Source organism: Diadema setosum, chromosome 10 (assembly GCF_964275005.1).
Source record: "Diadema setosum chromosome 10, eeDiaSeto1, whole genome shotgun sequence".
NCBI lineage: Eukaryota > Metazoa > Echinodermata > Echinoidea > Diadematoida > Diadematidae > Diadema > Diadema setosum.
This window is the reverse complement of record NC_092694.1, coordinates 33,629,162-33,651,186: the sequence shown is the minus strand read 5'-3', so window position 1 is coordinate 33,651,186 and position 22,025 is coordinate 33,629,162. Positions and strand designations below refer to the sequence as shown.

At 37.9% G+C, this 22,025-nt stretch overlaps 1 protein-coding gene across 1 annotated transcript in view; it reads left to right on the top strand.

Annotated features, from left to right (window-relative positions):
- The window catches only part of LOC140233960 (uncharacterized), a 143,299-nt gene that overhangs the window by 50,173 nt on the left and 71,101 nt on the right, over positions 1-22,025 (top strand). The window contains exons 9-24 of the mRNA XM_072314048.1: positions 105-180; positions 1,231-1,301; positions 2,182-2,195; positions 3,296-3,431; positions 4,349-4,626; positions 8,633-8,848; positions 10,463-10,640; positions 11,546-11,617; positions 13,010-13,102; positions 15,268-15,351; positions 16,872-17,026; positions 17,668-17,748; positions 18,536-18,671; positions 19,908-20,059; positions 20,742-20,899; positions 21,482-21,555. Of these exons, the coding sequence (XP_072170149.1) occupies positions 105-180; positions 1,231-1,301; positions 2,182-2,195; positions 3,296-3,431; positions 4,349-4,626; positions 8,633-8,848; positions 10,463-10,640; positions 11,546-11,617; positions 13,010-13,102; positions 15,268-15,351; positions 16,872-17,026; positions 17,668-17,748; positions 18,536-18,671; positions 19,908-20,059; positions 20,742-20,899; positions 21,482-21,555 (1,974 nt within the window). The remainder of the gene's footprint in view (positions 1-104; positions 181-1,230; positions 1,302-2,181; positions 2,196-3,295; positions 3,432-4,348; positions 4,627-8,632; positions 8,849-10,462; positions 10,641-11,545; positions 11,618-13,009; positions 13,103-15,267; positions 15,352-16,871; positions 17,027-17,667; positions 17,749-18,535; positions 18,672-19,907; positions 20,060-20,741; positions 20,900-21,481; positions 21,556-22,025) is intronic.

The following is a 22,025-nucleotide window of genomic DNA, read 5'->3' as shown; positions in this document are numbered from 1 at the left end:
ATGTACGTTGCCAATCAGCATCAATCTGTTTCAACGTATGAGGAGCCATTATTTATTATGCATAAGACAATTCATTCTCTTACTGCCATTGTTGTCTGCCACAGGCAAAGGATGGTTTTTGGACAAAGTGGTTGTCAAGGAGACGGAGAGCGGACAGGAAGCGACCTTTCCATGCTTCAGGTGAGAAGAAGAAAAAGAGTGGAAAAAAAAAATCAATTACTTGTAGTGGTTACATGAATGATTTGGCAGTGCCCCCCTCCCCCAACAAAGGAAAGAAAACACAAACAAAAATATAATATTGTGAGGCAAGTGAGATGATTTTATACAATGTATATGATTTTGTAGCCTGCTGAATTGGGAACATTTACTTTGGTGAGCCGAGACTACAGGTTTTGAGTAACTTTTGTTTATTTCAGTTTATATTATTACAAGCACAATGGATGTTATTCCCGGTAGATAATTTCTACAGCTTTCTGTACATGATATGATAATCATTTTGATATCTGTACATGTGTAGGTTCAATTACAGTTTCAATGAGAATGCTTACAGTCCAGCTGATGATAATGATGGTTGAAGTCAATGACTCCGGAAATGCCAAAACCTTGAATACAATGTATATCAGTGATACTACACTGTAGCATGTTAAGTTTCTTATATTCATCGTAAGGCATGTCAACAATTGTAACATTTGTTGTTGTTGTTGTTGATTTCTTTTTTTTAACGAGTTACATTCTACAACCTTTAACTTTCCCATGTGCACAAAACAATATTAGGAAAAAAAATGAGATGGAGAAGGATAGATACACTGAAGATAGATAGATAAATAGATAGATAGATAGGTGGGTAGATAGATAGATAGATAGATAGATACAAATGTAGATAGATAGGTAGATAGATAGATAGATAGATAGATAGATAGGTAGGTAGGTAGATAGATAGATAGATAGATAGATAGATAGATAGATAGGTAGGTAGATAGATAGGTAGATAGATAGATAGATAGATAGATATATAGATAGGTAGATAGATAGGTAGATATATATATAGATACAGTTGTAGCTAGATGCATAGATGATAGACAGAGAGAGAGAAAGAGAGATATCACACTAGATAGCTATTTTGTGCCATTGCATACATTTTCTTATTTCATTTCAAGATAGTTCTTCGAAAGCGATTCATTTAAAAAACATACATGTATCCATTATCCGTCTTTGTATTTCGTTTTTCAGGTGGTTAGATTCCGGTGAGGATGACGGGAACACGGTGAGAGAACTCTACGTCAACAACAAGTCCGTCAGCTGTGAGTATCGAAACACTGCCAAATGTACACACGCACACACACACACGCGATACAATGTCACATTTAAGAACAATCCATTATGCGCAGTCATGTAGTTTCAACTCAGCGCTGTATCACCCGTGCACCAGTATCCAGGAACAAATCAGGGATTCATGCACATGTTGCAGTGCCATTGCACTACCAGAATTGAAAAGAAGATACTCCAAACATTTATGAGGAAAGAACAAAAAAGGAAAATCAAGTGGGGTACAGGCTAACCTGGATATATAATGCTTAGTCTCTTTTCTACATAGTGGTAGTCTGTTCTAAGAAAGTGTACAGCAGTGTAAGTGGTGAAAAGTTATTTTTCCATGCTACTCCAGTGTCAGGTTGGGCATGCACACATAATCTTCACTGATGTTGCAATGTATGCATTGATTGCATTTACATGTTAACTTATATGAAACTTATGTTTAGTTGTGCTATTAAAGATCACTAAACATATGAAATTGGGCTGATACATAAAGACTGATATAGAACAAGGAAGCATTTCCTTTGAATGGTTTTATGGACTACTAGAATGTGTGTATACATGTAATCATCCCAGAAAAGAAAAAAAAAAAGAAAAGAAAAGAAAGAAATGGATTTTGTGAACTGCTCAATGCAATGTACTTCATACATGAACAACTGTGTGATCCTAGCTTGTTACTAAATATGTTGCAACATGTACTTTACAGAATACTAATAGTAACAGTAGGTGCCTAATGCTTGATTTTGTCATTGTAAAATGGTACTCTATGTATTTGATGTACGTTGTAGCAGAGAAATTGCTGTACAAATTTGTTGAGAATCTGACGTCTGATTTCTTTTCACTCTTTTCCTCTTGTCAACGGCTCTACAGTCGAAAAGGAGATGGTAAGTCTGATTGATTGATTGAGGTTTATCTAACACTTTCAATAAAATATGCATAAAACAGAAATCGACAGCATTACAAACTATAACAGAGACTCAAACCTCAAGCACCTTCTGATCGGGAGATTCTTCCGCCTGAAACCCCTAGCAAACGGGAGACTCCAACTTGGCTCGCACACATCACAAGCGCAAAGCGCGAAGTTCCTTGCGGCCGGGGTCTAAAGTGGAACCTCTAGGGCTCTAGATGCTCTTTCGCAGTATAAAGGCTTATTTTTAAACATACGATGACACTAAGTAAGAAATCATTTCCAGCGGGAGACACAGAGCCAGGGCGGGAGAAATTAAATCTCAAGTTAGAGAACAGGAGATTTTGCAAAAATGGGCTTTCGGCGGGAGATCTCCGGTCGAAAGCGGGAGAGTTGGAGTCTCTGCTATAAGCATTAGATTCATGACAACATTCATGAGAAATATGCAAAAACAAAGAAATTGGATAGTGGTGGGAAACAAGCAGGAAGGCACAGCCTTATATTAAAGCCTGTCTCCGAGAAAAAGAAAAGAAAAATAGATGACTTCGAATATTACAATGAATCAAGTAATGGAAATATTATTTGATAATTAATAAAACATCAACGAATAAGCAACGACAATGCGTGATAAATGTGATTCTTATGAGCCTGTAGTTAATTTTTGAATGTAATAGTGAAATTTTCCTTGTTTCAAAGATCTTGCAAAGTACCTGAGTAATTTTCATGGAGATAATGTATAGCATATTACAATTGTAGGGTGGAGCAATCTAGATAATTTTAGTACAGTGCTTTTAAAGAATCTGTAATCACCCATAGATAACAACTACATTGTAGCAAACAAACAACAAACTAGAAGTTTCTAGAAAGGTGATTAAAGATAAGGCTGAAGTTTTCACTGCTCAAGTTTTCACTGCCCAGCTTTGAGCTAACATTTCCCAAATACAGTTTACTCTTTTTAAAACCAATTCTATTTTCACATGGATATTTGATGGCATACAGACCTGCGATGATACTTAAGATTTATCTTGCATGGATGTTGAAGTAGAAGCAATCAGTCCCATTATTCTCTCATTGTAGTGGGACCAGGAGAAGTGGAAGTACGAGGCAGGAAATCAGGTGACCTTTGTGTCAAAGGTCAGCGGCCGGGCTGTCCAGGTCACCCCCGACAACTCAGTGGATGCGTGCGGCGATCCCGAGAGTGCCGGCAAAAATGGTGAGACGTCACCTGATCCGCTGTGGATCTGCGGATAATTATGAAATGTTTAGGAATATCATCATTCTTGTTTCAAACAAGAGGACATTGATATGTAAATTGAAGAATTTGTATGATTGACCTATCCTTTGAATGATCAATAAAATGAAAATCTGTGGCACAAAACACACAAACTCGTTTGCCTTGTTAGTAGAAATCCAATATGTAAGACTATTGATGTGATATGGCCTACTTTTTATACACACATAGGGAACTGTTGCCACAGTGTTGGGAAAAATCCACAGTAAAAAGTGTGTTTAGCAGATGATCAGAGATGCATGAATACATGTTGAATTGAACTGTGGTTTACCAACTCTGGTAAAGATGTGGTACATTGTACTTTGCACATGAATTCATGATATATTCCTGCAATACAGTGTATCACAATCTGCGTAATTTCCTGCAGTATATATCACACTCTACGTATTTGTAGTTACTTATTTTCTAACTGTTAGATACAATGTATTTTCAGAAACTGAATAGTCAGTAATTGTTATCTCTGACTGACTATATCATGTCTAACTAAACCAGACTGAGTGCAATTTGACAGGATCCTAACAATTTCCTCATAGATTTCATCACATTTTTGCCTTTATATTTACATTATGAAATCAAGCATTATTTCATGCCAGAAAAAAAAAAAAATCTTTCCCATTGACCACTTTGGTAACTTGTCTTTTGTTTCAAGATTCTTCCTATCAAAATGTTTTCATGTTTCAACTGCTTCAAGCACCATATGTACATAGCATGACTCGTGTTTAAGGCACTGCATTGTAATTTGCCGTCTACCATACGCACAATGTAATCGTAGATAGAAATGATCCTGATGTTTTCTAATTAAACTATCTTACGAAACATGCCTGCAATCTGTTCGATAGCAATATTCCACGTGGAGAAAGTCCGCGCCAACGTCCGCATGTTCAAGACGCAGGGCAAGCCCGAACTGTTTCTCGCCATTGACAACAACAAAGTGGGCGGGGCCAAGAAGGCAGGCCTGCAGAGCGAGCTGAAGCTCAAGGTCCAGTTGGACCGCTCTGTCGCCTTGGAGTCGGTCAAGTGGCCCAATCAGATGCTGACGTTCGTGCAGAGTGGGCGTCCCCACGACACGAGAGGGTCGGGAGTTGGGCCGCAGAAGCTTTTCTTTTGCTACGTCAAGGTGAGGAAGTGTAGTTGGCTTTTTATCTCCACCAAGGGAGGTGGTTATGTTTTCATCTGTGTTGGTTTGTTTGTTAGTTTGTTTGTTCGTTTGCAAAAAAAAAAAACAAAGTCAAAAAGCTGTGCACGGATTTGGCTGAAACTTGCAGGAAAGCTTGAGAATGACGCAACACGGCCGTAATCTGGCAGAACTGCGTATCTCCTTTAACACATTACGCCAGAAATCGGGTTTAAAGATTCAATGTTACACCTTTCTAAACTGAGATACGATGAGTTGCATTTTTCCTCTTTTCTTGGTCATAATTGGTCTAAAGAATTTATTTCCAGCAAAAAAATGACAATTTGACTTTTTTAAGTAGTAAAAATGACCAATTTAAAAAACTTACGCAGTTCTGCCAGATTAATCGTCGCCAAATTTTTGCGATAGTAATCTGGCAGAACTGCGTATCTCTGGTCACGTGCCCGGGTTGATCAGCCAGAACTGCCTAAGTTTTTGGCCATGTGGGGGGTTTTTCAGGCAGAACTGCGTATCTGTAGGAGATACGCAGTTCTGCCTGATAAGCATGTGTTTCATCGGGCAGAACTACGTATCTCTTTTCGTCGTCAACCACGTGCTTATCAGCCAGAACTACGTATCTCGGTCTATTTTCAGCGGGTTGCCTATCGGATTTTACCATCCACCCCCTTACTATTCAGCGGATGCAGTGTAAAAACAATGAATATTTTAGATCGAGTACAATTTTTTTGAAATATTTGTATTGTATAAAGTCATCATTATTGATTCACATTTAATTTCTTTTTATCAATTCATTTGTATGTGGAAAATAACTTGCTTTCCCCAAATGTTGTCAGTCTGTGTTCATGTTTCAGTATTATTTAGCGGCACAAGAAGTACTGCTACATCAAAAGCCTGGCTGCTGCTTGGGTTATTGTCGATCTCATGAAGCATTGCATTTGGATTAAGAATAATATTAGACTATGTTCTAGATGTTAAGCTACAGTATGTTGTTCATCAAGACTACAGGTACTACACTGTAGACCGTCTAGACCGTAGTCTATTCAGGCCTAACGATACACTAGACATCTAGAGACTAGTAGAGTGGTACGTAGGAATCTGCATACGACAGGCCTACTAATCTCATCATTATCCTACTCTATGCCCAAAGTAAGAGTATGCCTAGACCCTTTTGGCTGAAGGCCTAAACTCTATTTAAACTAAAGAATACTAGGAGCTAGGCCTGACTAAAAGTTTATTTACAGCTTTATTAGAAAAAAAAAATAGACCCTAGATCTCGTTTGTATCGACTCCTATTGTAGGCCAATTTGTCACTACAGTACTAACGTTAGGGTATTAGTGTTCTAACCTTTACTATCTACGCAGGCCTAGTAAAACGTACGAGAGCTCTCGAACTCTTTCTACTCGATTGTCTAGGACTAGGTCTATGTAACATCCAGACGTCTATTTTGGGGCGTCATTATAACAGACTAGTAGAACTAGATCAATGAAAATTAGTTTCTAGATTTTCTAGTGTAGACTAGATCTAGACTCTATATCCAGGTAGGGGCTAAATCTACAGCTAGACTGTCTATTGGGGATCTAGGCCTAGTACTAATGTTATAGTAGATCTAAGAACAAGTTTGACGTAAAGCCTAACCTGCCTATCTTATGACTAACGGATCACAGATCTAAATCTAACTACTAAGTTTCAGATCTATTTCTAGGGCTAAATGGTTATAATTTAGCGTTTAACCTGTAGATTATTACAGACTTCAAGAATGTCTAGCCGAATCAAATCTAGAAAAATAGAAAACTGAGTAAAGACAGAATAACCGGCGATTCAGCCTAAGTTAAATAACGGTAGGCCCCAGTAGTCTAGTAGGCCCCTACTGCACAACTCTACTGGGAGTCGGTACGGTACCGGTATTAAAAAGTAAACTGTAAAAGTGTTAGTAGATGGTCAATTTCTGACGTCTGTTGGATTGGATCGAAAATGCCATCATTATGGACGGTATCCTAGATATTCATTAAACTTCTCGAGATCAATCCCATAGATCCAATCCCACTAACCGCTTATTACAATGAAAAACAAAATAAGAAGCTATGGTCAATAGATTACAGATATTGTTGTTCGCGTGACCTACGCTACCGCACAGTACATTGATTTCACGTACACTAACAATGGACAAGTGCTGCAGCAGTACTAAGTAGGCCTAATGTTGACTGGAGCGTGATGTCAGACAAGATGCAAACTATAACGTTTGTTAGATCTAGAAATGCTCTAGGCTTAAAAAACACTAGATTGTAGCAAAACTTAATAGTAAGGCATACCGCATATCGACCTGTTTTGAAGCCTGCCAGTCTATGAAGGGAAAGAAAGTGGCAATTTCCCCCAAGAGTAACGAGGGTTATTGCTTTAGCGTGACTGTCGTCGTGTACAATACAAGTAGCCGTACGACGTGTCTAGCTAGCTACAATGTAGCTAGGCACTGCTAGCTTGAACGCGCAGCGCGTTCGTCACTACCAAGGTCGCGCACGCGTGTGTTAAGATATGCCATGTCCGTGCGGGATGCAGGAACACCTTGGTCCAAGTGTTGTCGTAAGTCGACTTACGCAGTTCTGCCTGATTAACATCGGAAAATTCATTTCGTATCTCGCCTTACGCAGTTCTGCCAGATTAATCGCCCTCTCTCCTCAGGAATTTTGCCAAAATTACTTTCTAAAAATAACTTTCTGTACCGAATCACAACTTATTTTTTGGCCCACGTGAAAGAGCATGAGAAAAAACACACAAAACACTTAAAACCTGAAAATTGACCAAAATCGACTTAGGGAGTTCTGCCAGATTACGGCCGAACAAACATATGATTAAATTTTGGTAGTGATCCGGAAATTTTTATGGATTTTATGAATGATTTTGCTCTAGCTTCTTCTAGGGCGAGGCGCACCGTGCAGCTGAGGGTTTATGAGGTACACTGTACATGTAACAAAGGCTTTTATATTGGGAAATCAGGTGATTTTTCAGCATGCATATGTATGGAGAGAAATCACTGATCTCTATGGAAGAGCAAGATCGTTGGTGGAAAGTGCATATACTGAGTACAACCTGTTGCTGATTGATGGAGGTCTGCACTCTCTGAGTGCTTTTCTAGTTTTACTAGGCAAAGTTCATCCTCTTACGAAATCAAGAATTCTACAGTAGTCTTGAAATTTGTTTTAGTTTGTGGTTGTCTAGAAAACTACCGTTTTGAGTTTTAATAGCAGCTGTTTAGAAGGGGATCGAAGTTATATGACAGAAGTCAGAGCATTATCTCGCATAATCTTTTGCAGTCTGTCTTCCTTGATGGTTTCATATTATAATTTCAGTTATATCTTCAATCTGCAAATAGTTTCATCCATATCTACAGAATTACAATTTTTATCTAAACAGTGGACTATAATTATGATTACAATTTACACACAATTTTAACGAGAGTTTCTACTGAAGTGATAAACTCTTTACTCCATTTAAAGACACTATTTGATCGTGTCTGATCTATTAATGAATAATGAAGTCTCACCAATCATGTTGCCATATCAAAGCAACATATTGTTGCTTTAATCATGTACCCTTTGCCTTTCCCTTATTGGCATACATGTAGATGTAAAAAAGAATATATGAAGGGTTTGTTTGCAAAAACCGATAAGTCCATTTTTGAAGATTTTGAAGCATGATCTCTGTCATAAAGTACAAAATAATACCTTTTAAATGGTATATTGGTCACTACATATAAAGGTATATTTTTGAAGTTATGGTCAAAAGAAGCAAACATTTTCTTATTAATCTCTTTATTTTTCTTGACCTTTAAATCGCAAATATCTCCGTTTGGCAAATATGGACTTATCGGTTTTTGCAAACAAACTCTTCATATATTGGTCAAAAGTATTTCAAATATTGACACTTTTACATTTCTAGATCAGAGCCCATTGTATTAATGGATTACATCTTCACATTCATGGCATCTTTCAGGGTACCTTCAGTGACAACTGTCTTCTAGTCTTCTACACGTCACGGACGCAGACCTTCAGTGTGGACAGCTCGGGGTCACTGACCGCCACGGGCCAGAGGACGGAGAGTGCCTACTGGCGAGTCAGGAGAGTGTCTGGGAAGAAGACTAGGATGTTTGAGAGTTTGACCAGGCCAGACCAGTACCTCCAAATCAAGGATGGCAAGTGTGATGCCAAGGTTAGTTCTTGTGGAGATTGTGAATAAAAATTGCAAGCGTATTTGTTTGTCTGTCTATCTGTTTGTTTTTTCTTGAATTAAACTTAGAGAGTAATGGGTGCATTGATTGATTAATATCTTATTTACATCCCTCGGTGGGTAATTTCTTTATTCCTCTATTTTTGTTCTTTCATCTGTTTTTGTGGAAAGACATTTTTCCATCTTATTTTTTTCCTGGTGTGGTGTTGTCTAGTATGTAGAAACATTATTGAGAGAATCTACAAAATATTGCAACAATTACAACAAAATTAACAACCTACAAAATAAGTAGGTTGCTATTAAAGTATTTGTAATTTGTTTATTAAAGTATTTAAAAGTAAATTTCAGATGGCAGTGCTTTTGTATGTGAAAGATTAATATGCTTTTCGGAGGGGGGGGGGGTTGTGGTACCTTAGAAAGATGCTACTACGTGTAACTTTATATATTTTGTGTTGTCACGATATTGGTAAACTTTCTCTAGAACATTTGATTCCATTGAAATGAGCTATGCAACGTTATATGTGACCCACTGCAACAAAAGGATCCTAAAGTTGCTGACGGCTGAGCCGAGAAAATCGAGTTTGAAGTCACATCATCAAAATTGGTCAAAACAATCTTGATTTCTGCTTTTGGCATAATTTTGTAGTCTAATGTTTTGTTTATCATCTCCCGAAATTTCGAAGCTAAATGATCAAAGGAAAGGCAAGAAATCAGCGTTTTTCTGGGCCATGATTTTCCGACTTTCAAAGTAACAGAAAGGTGTCCGAAGATTTGGATTTAGCGCCGCAGCTAGACTCCTCCCCTAGCAACGAGGGAGTGATCTTATTGGTCAGTGCGTGGCATCCTGATTACTGATTGGTCGTGCGTAGACCGCTGGCGCTCTGCTTGAATAAACATCGCTGGGAGCGTGCCTTTTATTGTCAAGCGGTGAAAACTGTCTCGCCTCCCCTTGTCAGAAGGAAAATTTTGAAGGCGCTTTTCTCGAAACTCTGATTTCCTCAACGACTTGACATGCGTTAGTAAAATCATTGATATCTCCGCAACCGAGTACTTTTATGAGTTGTGCTATATATGAAATTAAAGTAGAAGAGTAAGGGAGTAATGTCATGCCATTTTCCGAAAATTGTCCTCCCCCGACTTTCGGATCCTTTTGTTGTAGCGGGTCACATATTTATTCTTTCCTTTTAATGTGGAATACAACCCGTGTGTAGGTTGTAGTTTACAGTTCCTAGTATGTTAATTCTTACTCATTTTGAGGGAAATAAGCTGTACCCTGTTGCACATGTACAAGTTGTAGGCTGTATGCACACTTGCTTACAGACACACAGGATTAAAGCATTATTGCTTGAGCCCAAAGTTTGCTTATGTAATACTGTGTTGCTACCATGCAACGCAATTGAACTGGTCAGTGCCAACTTCGAATCTTTGTTCTGCAGATTTCACATACAGTATAGTTACACTTTCTTTACCCCCTTGTACCAACTGTAAGTTCACATTTTGCTTTCTCACTCTTCTTTCCCCTCATCCCTTCTTCCCCTCTCTCCCTGTCTGACTATCGTCCACGATGACTATCAACGGTGGTCAACGATCTCCCAGGGCACCGGAGACGAGGCCTGCCACTTCATAGTGAACAAGATGAAGGACAAGGGGTATGTCACCCTGCAGTCCCAGGCCAGCCGCAACCTCTCTGTGGGCTTCCTACCCGACGGTGCCGTCCGGCCGACCATCGACTCGGGGGAACCCAACGTCAGACTCTATCCAGAAGTTATTGAGTGTGAGTGTTGTCATGGAAACGCATCTTGCAGCAGCATTTATACCACTTACTGCAAAAGTGGAATTTTTTTCGGTGTTCTAATTTTCTCCCAAATTTTTTGCTTTTTAGTTTTGCTGATGCACTAAGTTTGTCGTGAAATTCTGCATGTACGGGTTTGTGTACATGTACATGTAAGTATCACACCACATGCTAGGTGTATTTGAGGGGTATAATTGTTATTTTTTTTATTTCTTTTTTTTTAATGTTCACAGTTACCTTTTACAGAATTATTGTATGATGCTGCCGAAGCCTTTTGATTGCCATGGCAACGGGGAGCTGTTTGAAGTGCTCAGTCAGTGGTAGGGACTGTCTGTGAAGTCTAAACATATGAAATTTACCTTATCCGGCTGAGCACAAAAAAAAAAAAAATTGATTCTGCCAAAATTCTTGCATGTATTATGCATTATCATTTTTTCATGATGACAAAAATTAGAAATACCATCTAGGATGTTCCATAAGTGCAATAGTATGACATGTCCCCAAGACTATTGTCAGTAAGAAAATAACTTTATACATTGGGCAGCTGACTTGTACAGTTGTATGTTTTCCTCATGTAATAAAATGTGTTTTTATCTTTGTCATTCAAATTAGAAAATGTGTCTTTGTGTTGAAACTTTTGTCTTCTGAAAGTTTTCTTCAGCATGCCTACTACAAGTATGTGCAGTTCTGCTGTATTGGAAATGTGATGAATGCACTATGAGTATGTCTTCTGCAATTCCAGAGCTTGGTAGCCCTGCTTTACACAGCTAATTATCAATTAGTTGATTGATCATCAATTTTAGTTATCCATAAAGCCCCTTGATTTTGTGAAGATGGTGCACTCATTGTCACAGAGACTCAAGCAATATTTGATTTTATCCCCCCAGTTGGAATCAAAAAGAAGATCACAACGCCAACCCCACCCACGACACCGAAACCCAACAAGGTGCACAAGAAACGTAAGTATTCCCCCCAACTTAACACCTCTTTGGGTACTTTCGTGGGCAATCTTGAGTTGCTTTGTACATGCTGTGCATTTTGGTATTTGTGGTTGCTTCTGTTGTAACTGATCAGTGTAATATATAAAACAACACCATACCTATCCATGTTCACCAACAGCTGGGAAAGCATTCATGTAATCAAAAGTTCAATCATCGTTAAATGATTATAATCTATTGTTGAATATGTGTTGTTTTGTTTTTACATGATAAGTCAAACTCATGCCAGCGTAAGATTCTCATTTAGCTGCAACATTTCAGAATCTATACCGTCTTGCAAACGATGTTATATCATCTTTACAGGGACTGTTTTGAAATGGGGTTTGGAGAAGTGCTCAGAAATGACACATTGACTTTAAATACTGTAAAACACGATATATTCGCGGCATGAATTTTTTCGCGAATTGGAGCCGACCGCCTTTTTTGCGGCATTAAATTTTCGTGAACTGCCACTGGCATTCAATGCATATACATGTAGTGTAGACAAGAACTTTCGCACGCATTTTAATTTCACAAATCTTGGCGCTCGCGAAATTTGCAAAATTAAAATGCGCGTGAACATTTCTTGTTTTACAGTAGCAGGCTATTACATCTGTTCAGATGGTGCTGTGCACATTTTACTGTACTAGAACCAACTGAAAAATGTGAACTTGTAGAGAATTTCCAGGGGATACACTGTTGTTACACTCTGTATGTACAGTAAGTGCCTGGAATGAGAATGTTCCTTTCTTATTGCAGCTGATTGACAATCAGTTAATTTGTTGCAATAAAATACAACAACAACTTCAGGCAAGAATTCCATGAATTTGACTGAGAATGTTTCTATTTAGAATGTTACGTATTTCTTTAGAAAGAGACAAATGTGTGTGTGTGTGTGTGTTTCATGCATGATGAGTTAACTGTACAATGTATCTTGGAGGTTTTTTGAAGGGTGTGATGTGCACACTGTATAGCTCTTTCATGAATATGGACTATTAAAGCCTTTTTATTTTGGCATCTACTGTATACGCTGTTATTTTCGCGAGGGTTTAATTTTTGCGAATTTTGCAAACTGCAGTTGGATAGCAAATTCAACAACACGCAAAATTGTCGCCATGCGCTTTGTTAATAGAGCATTAACGTAAGCGTCCGCGTCAATTCGCGAAAACAACATCTCGCGAAAATGTCTATGACCTCGTCATTCGCGAAAATAACGGCGTATACAGTATCTGTGTGTTTCTGTTTGCATGTACGAATAAAGCAGAATTCTTGTGCAGATGCGAGAGCAAGTAGTTTTATTATTAATATTTCATTTCTTCAAATTCATATCATGTCATGTTATGTTTCACTCATCACCTGTCCCCTAAAAAAAAGCACCCATGAAAAAGCGGAAAAGTCAAGATAACATTGTTCCTGGCATTCCTGCCAAAGCTCCAAGAAAAACTCAAGGAAAGCCGGGCCCTACTGGTAAAAACATCCTCTCAAATTGTTGTGTGTTGTGCGTTTGGCCTTACAGTATATTTTAATATGCGGCCACTGACAAAAGCACTTTAATCCTTCAAGGGTGAACAACCAGGGGAACGTCTTTTTCAGTCCCCGTGGAAAAGACCAGGCAGTTGGATAGTTTGCCTTGCCTAAGGGGCACAGCTCCTGCTGTCAATGGACTTGAACCAAGAACCTCATTATTGAGAATCCCTGGTCTTATCCGCTGCCCTGCTATGGCTTTACATAGTGTGTGACCCTTTTCACCATATCCTCTCCGCACTAACTATTCCCCTGTTGTTTTATTTTATCCTTTATCTTATTTCTTCATGTGATACATTTGCTAATAAAACTGCAATGTAATATCTCCACTGGATAAAAGTTTATTATGTCACAATCAGTTTCAAATTACCTGTTCTTGATGAGACTTTCGCCTACTGGATCTGTAGGCTTCTTCAGATTGAACGCTGTGACAGAGTTTTCCAACTAGGTGCAAGTAATTTGCAGCTGATTGTGACAAAATGAACTTCTAATCAGTTAATATTCCAATGAGATGAATCTTTTCAGCAATCTAATATCTCCACAGTGTGATGAGCAGGAGGTTGCCAGCTGTGCCTGGCTCTATGAAAGGCTCACATCATCCAATTATTGAATACAATTTTAATTTGAAAATATATCATATTTTTAGCTCATTGCAATTTTGCAATAAAGCCAGAACACTTGTGACTAATAACAGTGTGTTTTGAAACCTGTATAGCATAACAGCAATGTTGAGTGTAGAGTGGATAATGTTCACTCTGTGTGTTGTCTGGTTTTCTTTTTTTTTGTGCACGATGTAATATTTATTCAATATTTAGGCAGCATGTGTACAACAGCAAGTTAGAGCAAATGCACTGACATTTGCTTTGTAAAAAAGCTACAGGCTGTAGGAAGTAAGAGCAATGCAAAGTGTGTAAAATGGCTTGAATCCCCTCCTTCCACTCTCACATGAAGTGACGCTGAAAGATTACAAAACCCACACACATACACAAAGAAAAACAAGTTTCTAAAAATACATGTACATGTACATGTATGTGATTCGAGGTGTGTAATAAAGAAATTTTGTTTCACAAGTAGTGGTAGCAAAAAAGGAAAAAGTGAAAAAGTGAAACAGTGTCACCAGCATACATCTTCAATATTCGTTATAGAACAGTCATGGTGAGGTTACAAACCACAATACCTTTATTTTTGTAGTTAAAAGAGCATTTTGTTTTTCTTTGGAGGCAAGTTGATTTAATGTCACAACTGCATGTCAGAAGAAGTTATGCGTATATTTTGAAGTTACACATACTGCAGGGGACTACATATTCAATGCAAGTGCAGAAAAAATATTGTTATTGTTTTTTTTCTTTGATTCATAGTAGAACACATCACTTTTTAGCTGAAGTACAATTTACAAGGATGTGAAAAACAAAAATCGACAATAAGAGAACAAACGTGGAATAAGATGCCTGCGCAGTTTAAACAAACCTAATACCAATGCACCCTACTAACACTTCAGGTCTTTGCTGCTGTAGCATGAAGGGCCATGAAATGTGCTTGTACAGAATTCCATCATATTGAAGAAAAAAAAATAATTGTTTGTTTATTTATTAGCGTAGTGTTATATGTATTTTTCCTACAACCCGTCACTGACATTATTATGCTTACATGATTATGATTGATATTCTATACTCATTTGATGTCTGAAGAATTTATCATCAAGGTGAGTGTGGTTGGATTCAACAGTAATTACTTTATAAAATTTTGCAACTGTGGTACCGTTAAAGATAGCCAAATCTCATAATGGGAGGTTGGTAGCAAATGACTGAAATGAAAACAAATACCTGATGCATTTTCACCTGATTTTTAACAAAAAAGGCATAAGGTACAACTTGTCTTGCCTTTCATGCTACGGGGGAACCTTGTTATAACAAGAATCTGAAAAACTACAACAATTACCTTGTTATATCAGGATTCTCATAATATCTGAGTGCAAAAATAAAGAAATTTGAAGAATTGGGACCTGCAAAATCATTGTGTTGTATAAAGGCCTCTTATAATGAGATTATAGGCCTACTGTGTGTACTTGGTGATGTTTCTAATCCCTGACTCCTTTCAATTCGTTCCAGGTCCCAAGCTGAAGCAAGTAAAAGAAGCGGCACCAGCAGCTGCCCCTGTGTTGATGGATGAGAAAGAGAAAACTCAGTATGAAGGTACAGTAAAATGAATACCTGGCAGTCGTCGTCAGTGAGTCTGCAGTTTGATCACTTCAGGAAGAAAAGCAGAAAATGAGAGGATTAAAGGGACAGTACAGTACTGGTTGAGGTGACGATTCAGGTTTATAACATTCCTATGTGAAATAATGAGAAACCTCTTATGAAATATGAAAGAGCATGTAATTTTAAGAAGGATTCAACGTTTATTTGATATCCAAAAAAGTGATAATAATAAAAGGCGACAGGCCACGTCTTTCATTAGAAACTCTTTGTTTCACCTTGTTTTTGGATATCTCAGCCATTTCAAAACCGATTTTCATCAAATAAAGTTTTGATTCCCCTTAGAATTGCATGCTCTTTAACATCTCACAGAGTGGTTTCTGAATATCTCGCAAAATGTTAAAGGACAAGTTCACCTTCATAAACATAAGGATTGAGAAATGTAGCAATATTAGTAGAACACTTCATTGAAAGTTTGAGGAAAATCGGACAATCCGTTCAAAAGTTATGAATTTTTGAAGTTTTTGTGCAGCAACCGCTGGATGAGAAGACTACTGCAGTGTATGATGTCACATGCGTACAACAATATAAGGAAAATATAAAGAGAATTTCACAAAATTTCATCTTTTGAAAAAAGCACACATTCCCTTAACTTGTTACCAGTATATGTTATGGGTAATATTATTCCCCCTGCCTTTAGAAAGAGGGAAGTCAAATGCTCTTTTATTATGCGAAAAAAATGAAAATATGTTGAATTTTCTTTACATTTTCTTTATACCGTTGTACTCATATGACATCACAAGCTGTAGCAGTCTCCTCGTCCAGCATTTCCAACACAAAAATTTTAAAAATTCATAACTTTTGCATCGATTGTCCAATTCTCCTCAAACTTTCACTGATGGGTTCTACTAATATTGCTGCATTCTCTCAATCCTTATGTTTATGAAGGTGAACTTGTCCTTTAAAAGCTAAATCCTCAACTCAACCAGAACTGTACAGTCCCCTTAAAATACAGTATGCTGTCCAAGGTGAAACCATAAATGCAAGCAATCATCAGTGAGTGATAACCAGGGTTCTATTTTATAGAAAAAATAAAATGGTTGCTATGGTAACAACTCCTGCTTCAGTGGCAAGTGTCATCATGGTAATGACAAGAATCCTGCCTCTTGATTGGCTGCTCCGACAAGAAGTTCCAATATGAGAAAAAAAAATTTGCTATCCTAGCATCCTTTTTCTTTTTCAAATGAGACACGTACATGTAGGACAGATGCAAGACACAACAGCAATGACAATTATATGCACAACATCTACAGCAACAACAGTAGCAATAACAGCTGCAACAAGACAAATTAAAGCAAATTGGGGGGGGGGGGGAGAAAAGAAAGATGAAAAGTCACACCTGATTACCAATATCAAGTCTTGCTCACACATTTGCCACCTCAACGTCACATATTTTGCTTGTTTTTATCCATGCTTATTTTTTTTTTATTGTTGTGACTTTTACATCTACTCTGTAGATGGCGAGTGGAAGTGTGTGGTGAAAACAGGATCCCTGTCAACCAAGGGAAGCGTGATACTGGTTGTCTATGGACAGAAGAAGGTGTCAGAACCCTTCACTCTGGGCAAAGGTGGCCCCAAGCTGTTCAGCCCCAGCAGCGAGGAGTCATTCAAGGTGAGCTCAGATGGGATTGTGCACCAGTCTCTTGTCACAGGATTGCTGAGCTTCTTGTATTTTGTGTCTCCTTGGAGGATGGCATACAGTCCGTGTACCATGCAATGTCATACATGTATATGCCTGGATAACTGCATATCTTGTTGATTCTATGTACTTGAATAAATCGCTGAATCTTTGAATTACCATTCAGAATGTACCTGGTACAGTGTAATGAGAAGGGCAATTTTGTCTTTTTAACCCATTGGGGACGAGCTGATTTTACTAAGAGTATTTTCTATGGACTCTTGTCAAGTACAACTGTACATATGAAGAGTTTGTTTGCAAAAACCGATAAGTCCATTTTTGAAGATTTTGAAGTAAGATATGTGTCATAAAGTACAAAATAATACCTTTTAAATGATATATTGGTCACTACATTTAGAGGTACATTTTTGAACTTATGGTCTAAAGAAGTAAAAAAATTCTTATTATTCTCTTTATTTTTCTTGACCTCAAATCGCAAATATCTCCATTTGGCAAATATGGACTTATCGGTTTTTGCAAACAAACTCTTCATATATACTCAAGAATACATGTACAGATTTGTAATCTTCAGCAGGTTAATATAGTAATCATATTCTTATTTTGTTTGCCTACAGGTTAATCTGAAGGGTATCGGCAACATATACAAGATCCGGATTGGATTGGACTCCTACAGGGCATCCTGGAGACTTGATACGGTTGGCATGACAACAAGATAATCAAACTAGAAACTTTATTTTTTGTTCTTGTTTTTCAAGGAGAGTGCATTTTTCATCTATCACTTATTGATAATTTTTTGAACAGAAATGGAGGATAAGTATGAATTGGATTTTTCTTTCCTTTATAACAAAACACTCAGAGTAAAAAAATTACAATCCAACTTACAATGCTAGACATTTAGAATACACAGATAACCTGTGACAAATAAATTTGTCTAATTGCATTTTGCTGTGTTTGTTACATTTCCTAGTTGCAGTCGTCAAGCCAAGAAGTGTTTATTCTCTGAAGGAGCCTTATTAATTCTTCACTAAATCCATCATTGCATTCTCTTCCCATATCTTTGTTGCATTCTAATTGTTATACGGTATTTAACATCGGTGGAAACAATAAAAAAAAAAAAAAGAGATACAGTAAATGTAACAAACCACACCAAAACAAAGCAAATCAAAAGCAGAAATGGGCCAAACTGTACTTATTGAAATTAAAAGAAATTAGTAGGAAATCAGTTTTTAGACTTCGCGCAAACCAAGTAAAAGAGAAGATTTGTTTTGGCACTGAAGCGAAATCTCACTAACGATTCAGGTCTTACAGTGTATAGAAGAACCTTGTGACTACAACTTTGTATATTGTACTTTGGGAACACGGATCTGTAGGCTTTTTGAATGTTGCCCAGGTACTCTGCATGTGTAACTTGTAAGTCCTGCATGCAGGGAGGTTCATGTTTGTGACTTACATGGACTTTCCCAATCATCGCCATGGTAACAGGTGAAGCTGATAGACCCCGAGAGTGGCGACCAACACGTCTGTAAGTTCAAGAATCGCTGGCTGTCAGTGAAGGAGGATGATGGCGATGTGTGGAGGGAACTTCCCGTCTCCACACCTGGGAAGAAAACTTTGCCAGGTGAGGCAATCTTTCTCCTTTTCTCTCCTCCTCTCTGATCTCCCAAATATAAATAAATGTGTACATTGATCTAAATATAAATAAATGTGTACATTGATCTAAATATAAATACATGTAATGTTCATGAACAAGTACAAAATGTAAGTGCTCTTAGAATTGACAAATATTTTTCTGTCTTAAAAGTAGTGAGAGTCAACATTACACATCTGTACACTCTATCTTCCTTAGATATGAAGCTGTCAAACCTTTATAGTTTATCATATACTGTATACGCCATATATTTTGCTAGTCTAAATTTTCGCGAATCGGGAATTCCCGACGATTTCACGAGTGGTTAAATTCGCGATCGCTGGAGTCCTGTACTGAATGGAGAAGTGTATACGCGTACGTCACATATAACATCGGGATCAGAGTCAATATTTTCGTGTGTCTTTAATTTCGCGAATAGCACTCGACTCGCAAAATTCGCGAAAATAAAAACCTCGCGAAATATTTGGCGTATACAGTATGCATGTATATTTTACTTGTTTTTTGGGGGGGTTGTTGGTTGTTTTTTTTTTTCATTTGTAAAATGCCCTTTCAGCCTTAACCCAGGATTTCTACAGCATTCCTAAAAATGATGTCACATGTACAATTTGATATCCCAAAGAGTCTGGGCTTCCATTCGATGCTAGATGGAAATGCTTTTTAGTTGGTGCTGTTTTCCAAAATACATTGTATGTCTACAGAACTTCCAAGTTTCCCTGTTTCTGGAAAAGGCTCTTTGATGAAGTAACTACAGTTCTATATCTTTATATTTTGGCAAAAGAGAGAAAATCTTGAGTATGGAATTATTATCAATCATTGAAGTGCATGGAACATACATTGTACATGTACAATATAAAATGTATGTGTGCAAGTATTCTCCCAAAAGTGTGTTTCAATTCTTCCCATGACATATGAATGTTTGTAGCCCTTCATGTACAGTGGATATGTTGTGACTTTGACTGCCTACAGTGTACATGTAGATATAGTATGTTACATGTACCTCTGTCTACATGTGTACATACAACGAAGATTTAGATTTTAAATATCAAAGTCACATTGTATCTATCAAACTGTGTCATTATGCTTTCTTCAGACCAGCATTTTTATCACAGTGATTTTGCAGTATAGAGCCTGAATGTATGTGAGGATGGGTTTCTGCTTTCAGTATGTACAATTGTATCATTGTTTTGAATCATTCCTTGCCTACAGTCCTGAAGTACTACATCCAGGTCGTGACGGGAACCAAGCCCAATGCGGCCACAGACTCCAGCGTCTCACTCAATCTCTTTGGTGAGAAGGGCGACACGGGGAAGCGGCTGCTCCACAGGTCCAACAACGATGATCTGTTTCGAGCCGGACAGGTACGAATCTATGAAGGCTGTGTATGCATTGTACCTGTGTGTTTGTGTGTATGTGGGCCGTGTTGTAAAACTACTGGTAGATACGGTGTATGCATTCAAAAGGATTGTGAGAGTACGTGTAGCACCCCCACGAGAGATTGAAAATGGATTTATGTGAATTTGTCTTGTACAGTGCTGTGTCGTGCGATGGAGTTGGCATAATTATAATCATCTGAAAATGCAAAATATCTTCTGCCTTTAAAAAAGTACCCCTTCTCTTCTTTATGTTTCTGTTTTTTTTTGTTTTTTTCAGCATAAATTTTCCTGGTTACTGACATGGGTACACAGTACCAGGTGTTGTATATCACGTACACATTTTTTTCATACATTTATGTTGACTTGATCAATGTCATTCAGTGTGAAGGCAGAAAGAAATGTGCTTGCATTAAATATTCTTGACAAGCATGCAGAATTGTGTTGATATTATTGATAATGACATCTGCTATTGAAGTGTAAATTGTAGGCCTACTATGAGGCTAACCACCGTACACTGCATAAAGAAGATAACCTACCAGTAGTGTACCTCTTTGTGTGTTTCGACTGCCGATTGCCATGAGTAAATCCTATTGCTTTGCATACACTGTTAAAAGTCCCTGGCACAGGAAGAGTTAAATTGACAACAATTTTGTTTTATTTTTCAAAGGTGGACTGCTTCGAGCTGGAGGCAGTGTCCGTCAAGAAGCCCACCAAGGTCGTTGTCAGTCATGACGGCGACGACCCCGGGGAGGGGTGGTACTTGGACGAGGTCATCGTCAAGGAGAAGAAAGACTCCAAGATGGAGTATGTCTTCAACTGCGAGAGGTTAGTATTCCTCCACCATTGTCTCATGTGTTGCTGGCATGGTACCACCTATGATATGATTTTCCCCCTAAGAGATATGTGCAGAAGCTATGGTGTCTAGTGGTTTATGCTTTTGGCACTTCAACAACAGATCCTAGGTTTGCGCCCACTAAGAGCTCCCATTGTAGAATAAGACGTTTCAATGCCGTTGATGACCCAGGTGCTGCTTAGATGCAATGTACAGTACTGTATTTAACCAGATAGTTTGCACCTCCAGCTATTACAAAGAGCTACATGTCTATATAATTGTCTTCTCTGACTTGAGTGCCAACCATTACCTGCACATGACTTTAAAGTGTTAAGCATGCTCATGCCAAAATTACAATTAATCATGGACTTATCAGTACTACACTCTGCAGGAACGATGATCTTGGTTTCAACTCAGAGATTTTTGTACCTGTTTGACATGTTTGTTTCAGTGTAATGAATACATTTTATGCAATCCAATTTGTTTGTGTGTGTGTGCAGTGTGCTTGTTTGATTCAAGCCAGACTTGAAGGTTTTTAGTGTCATGTTCATGAGATGTTTTTCATTTCTTTGCAGATGGTTAGATGCCGGCGAAGATGACAACAAGATTGAGCGAGAACTCAAGCTCACTGAAACAAGGACAATTCAGCGTAAGTTGAAAATCTGCACAGTATGGTACATTTGGCACTGATCAAAAGATTCCTGTTGGACTATATACGTGTAGCATGAGTTAGAGTGTTACGAAATAGATACATGGCAGGGAGAGTCATGTTGGTCCATGTTGTCACAAATGAAGTAATTGCTCATGAAATGGAGAGCTGTTCAATTGTTTTTTCAAGTTTCTTTATTTCACCAAGCAAAGAAGATATAAAAACAAACAAACACATACAACAACATTAGAATACAATTACAAAATATCAGTTAAACAGTGTAAAAGGAATTGCTGTGGTAGGCAGCAGCCAGAAAGGAAATGTCCCTTATTTTCGGCTGACCTAAAAACACTCGTTAAATTTCTGTTACCAATGTGTTCGAAGCAAGACTAGTAAAACATAAGAACAAGACAAGACTAAGACATAACAATCAACACACAAAGACAATAACAAACACCTGATGTCTCAAA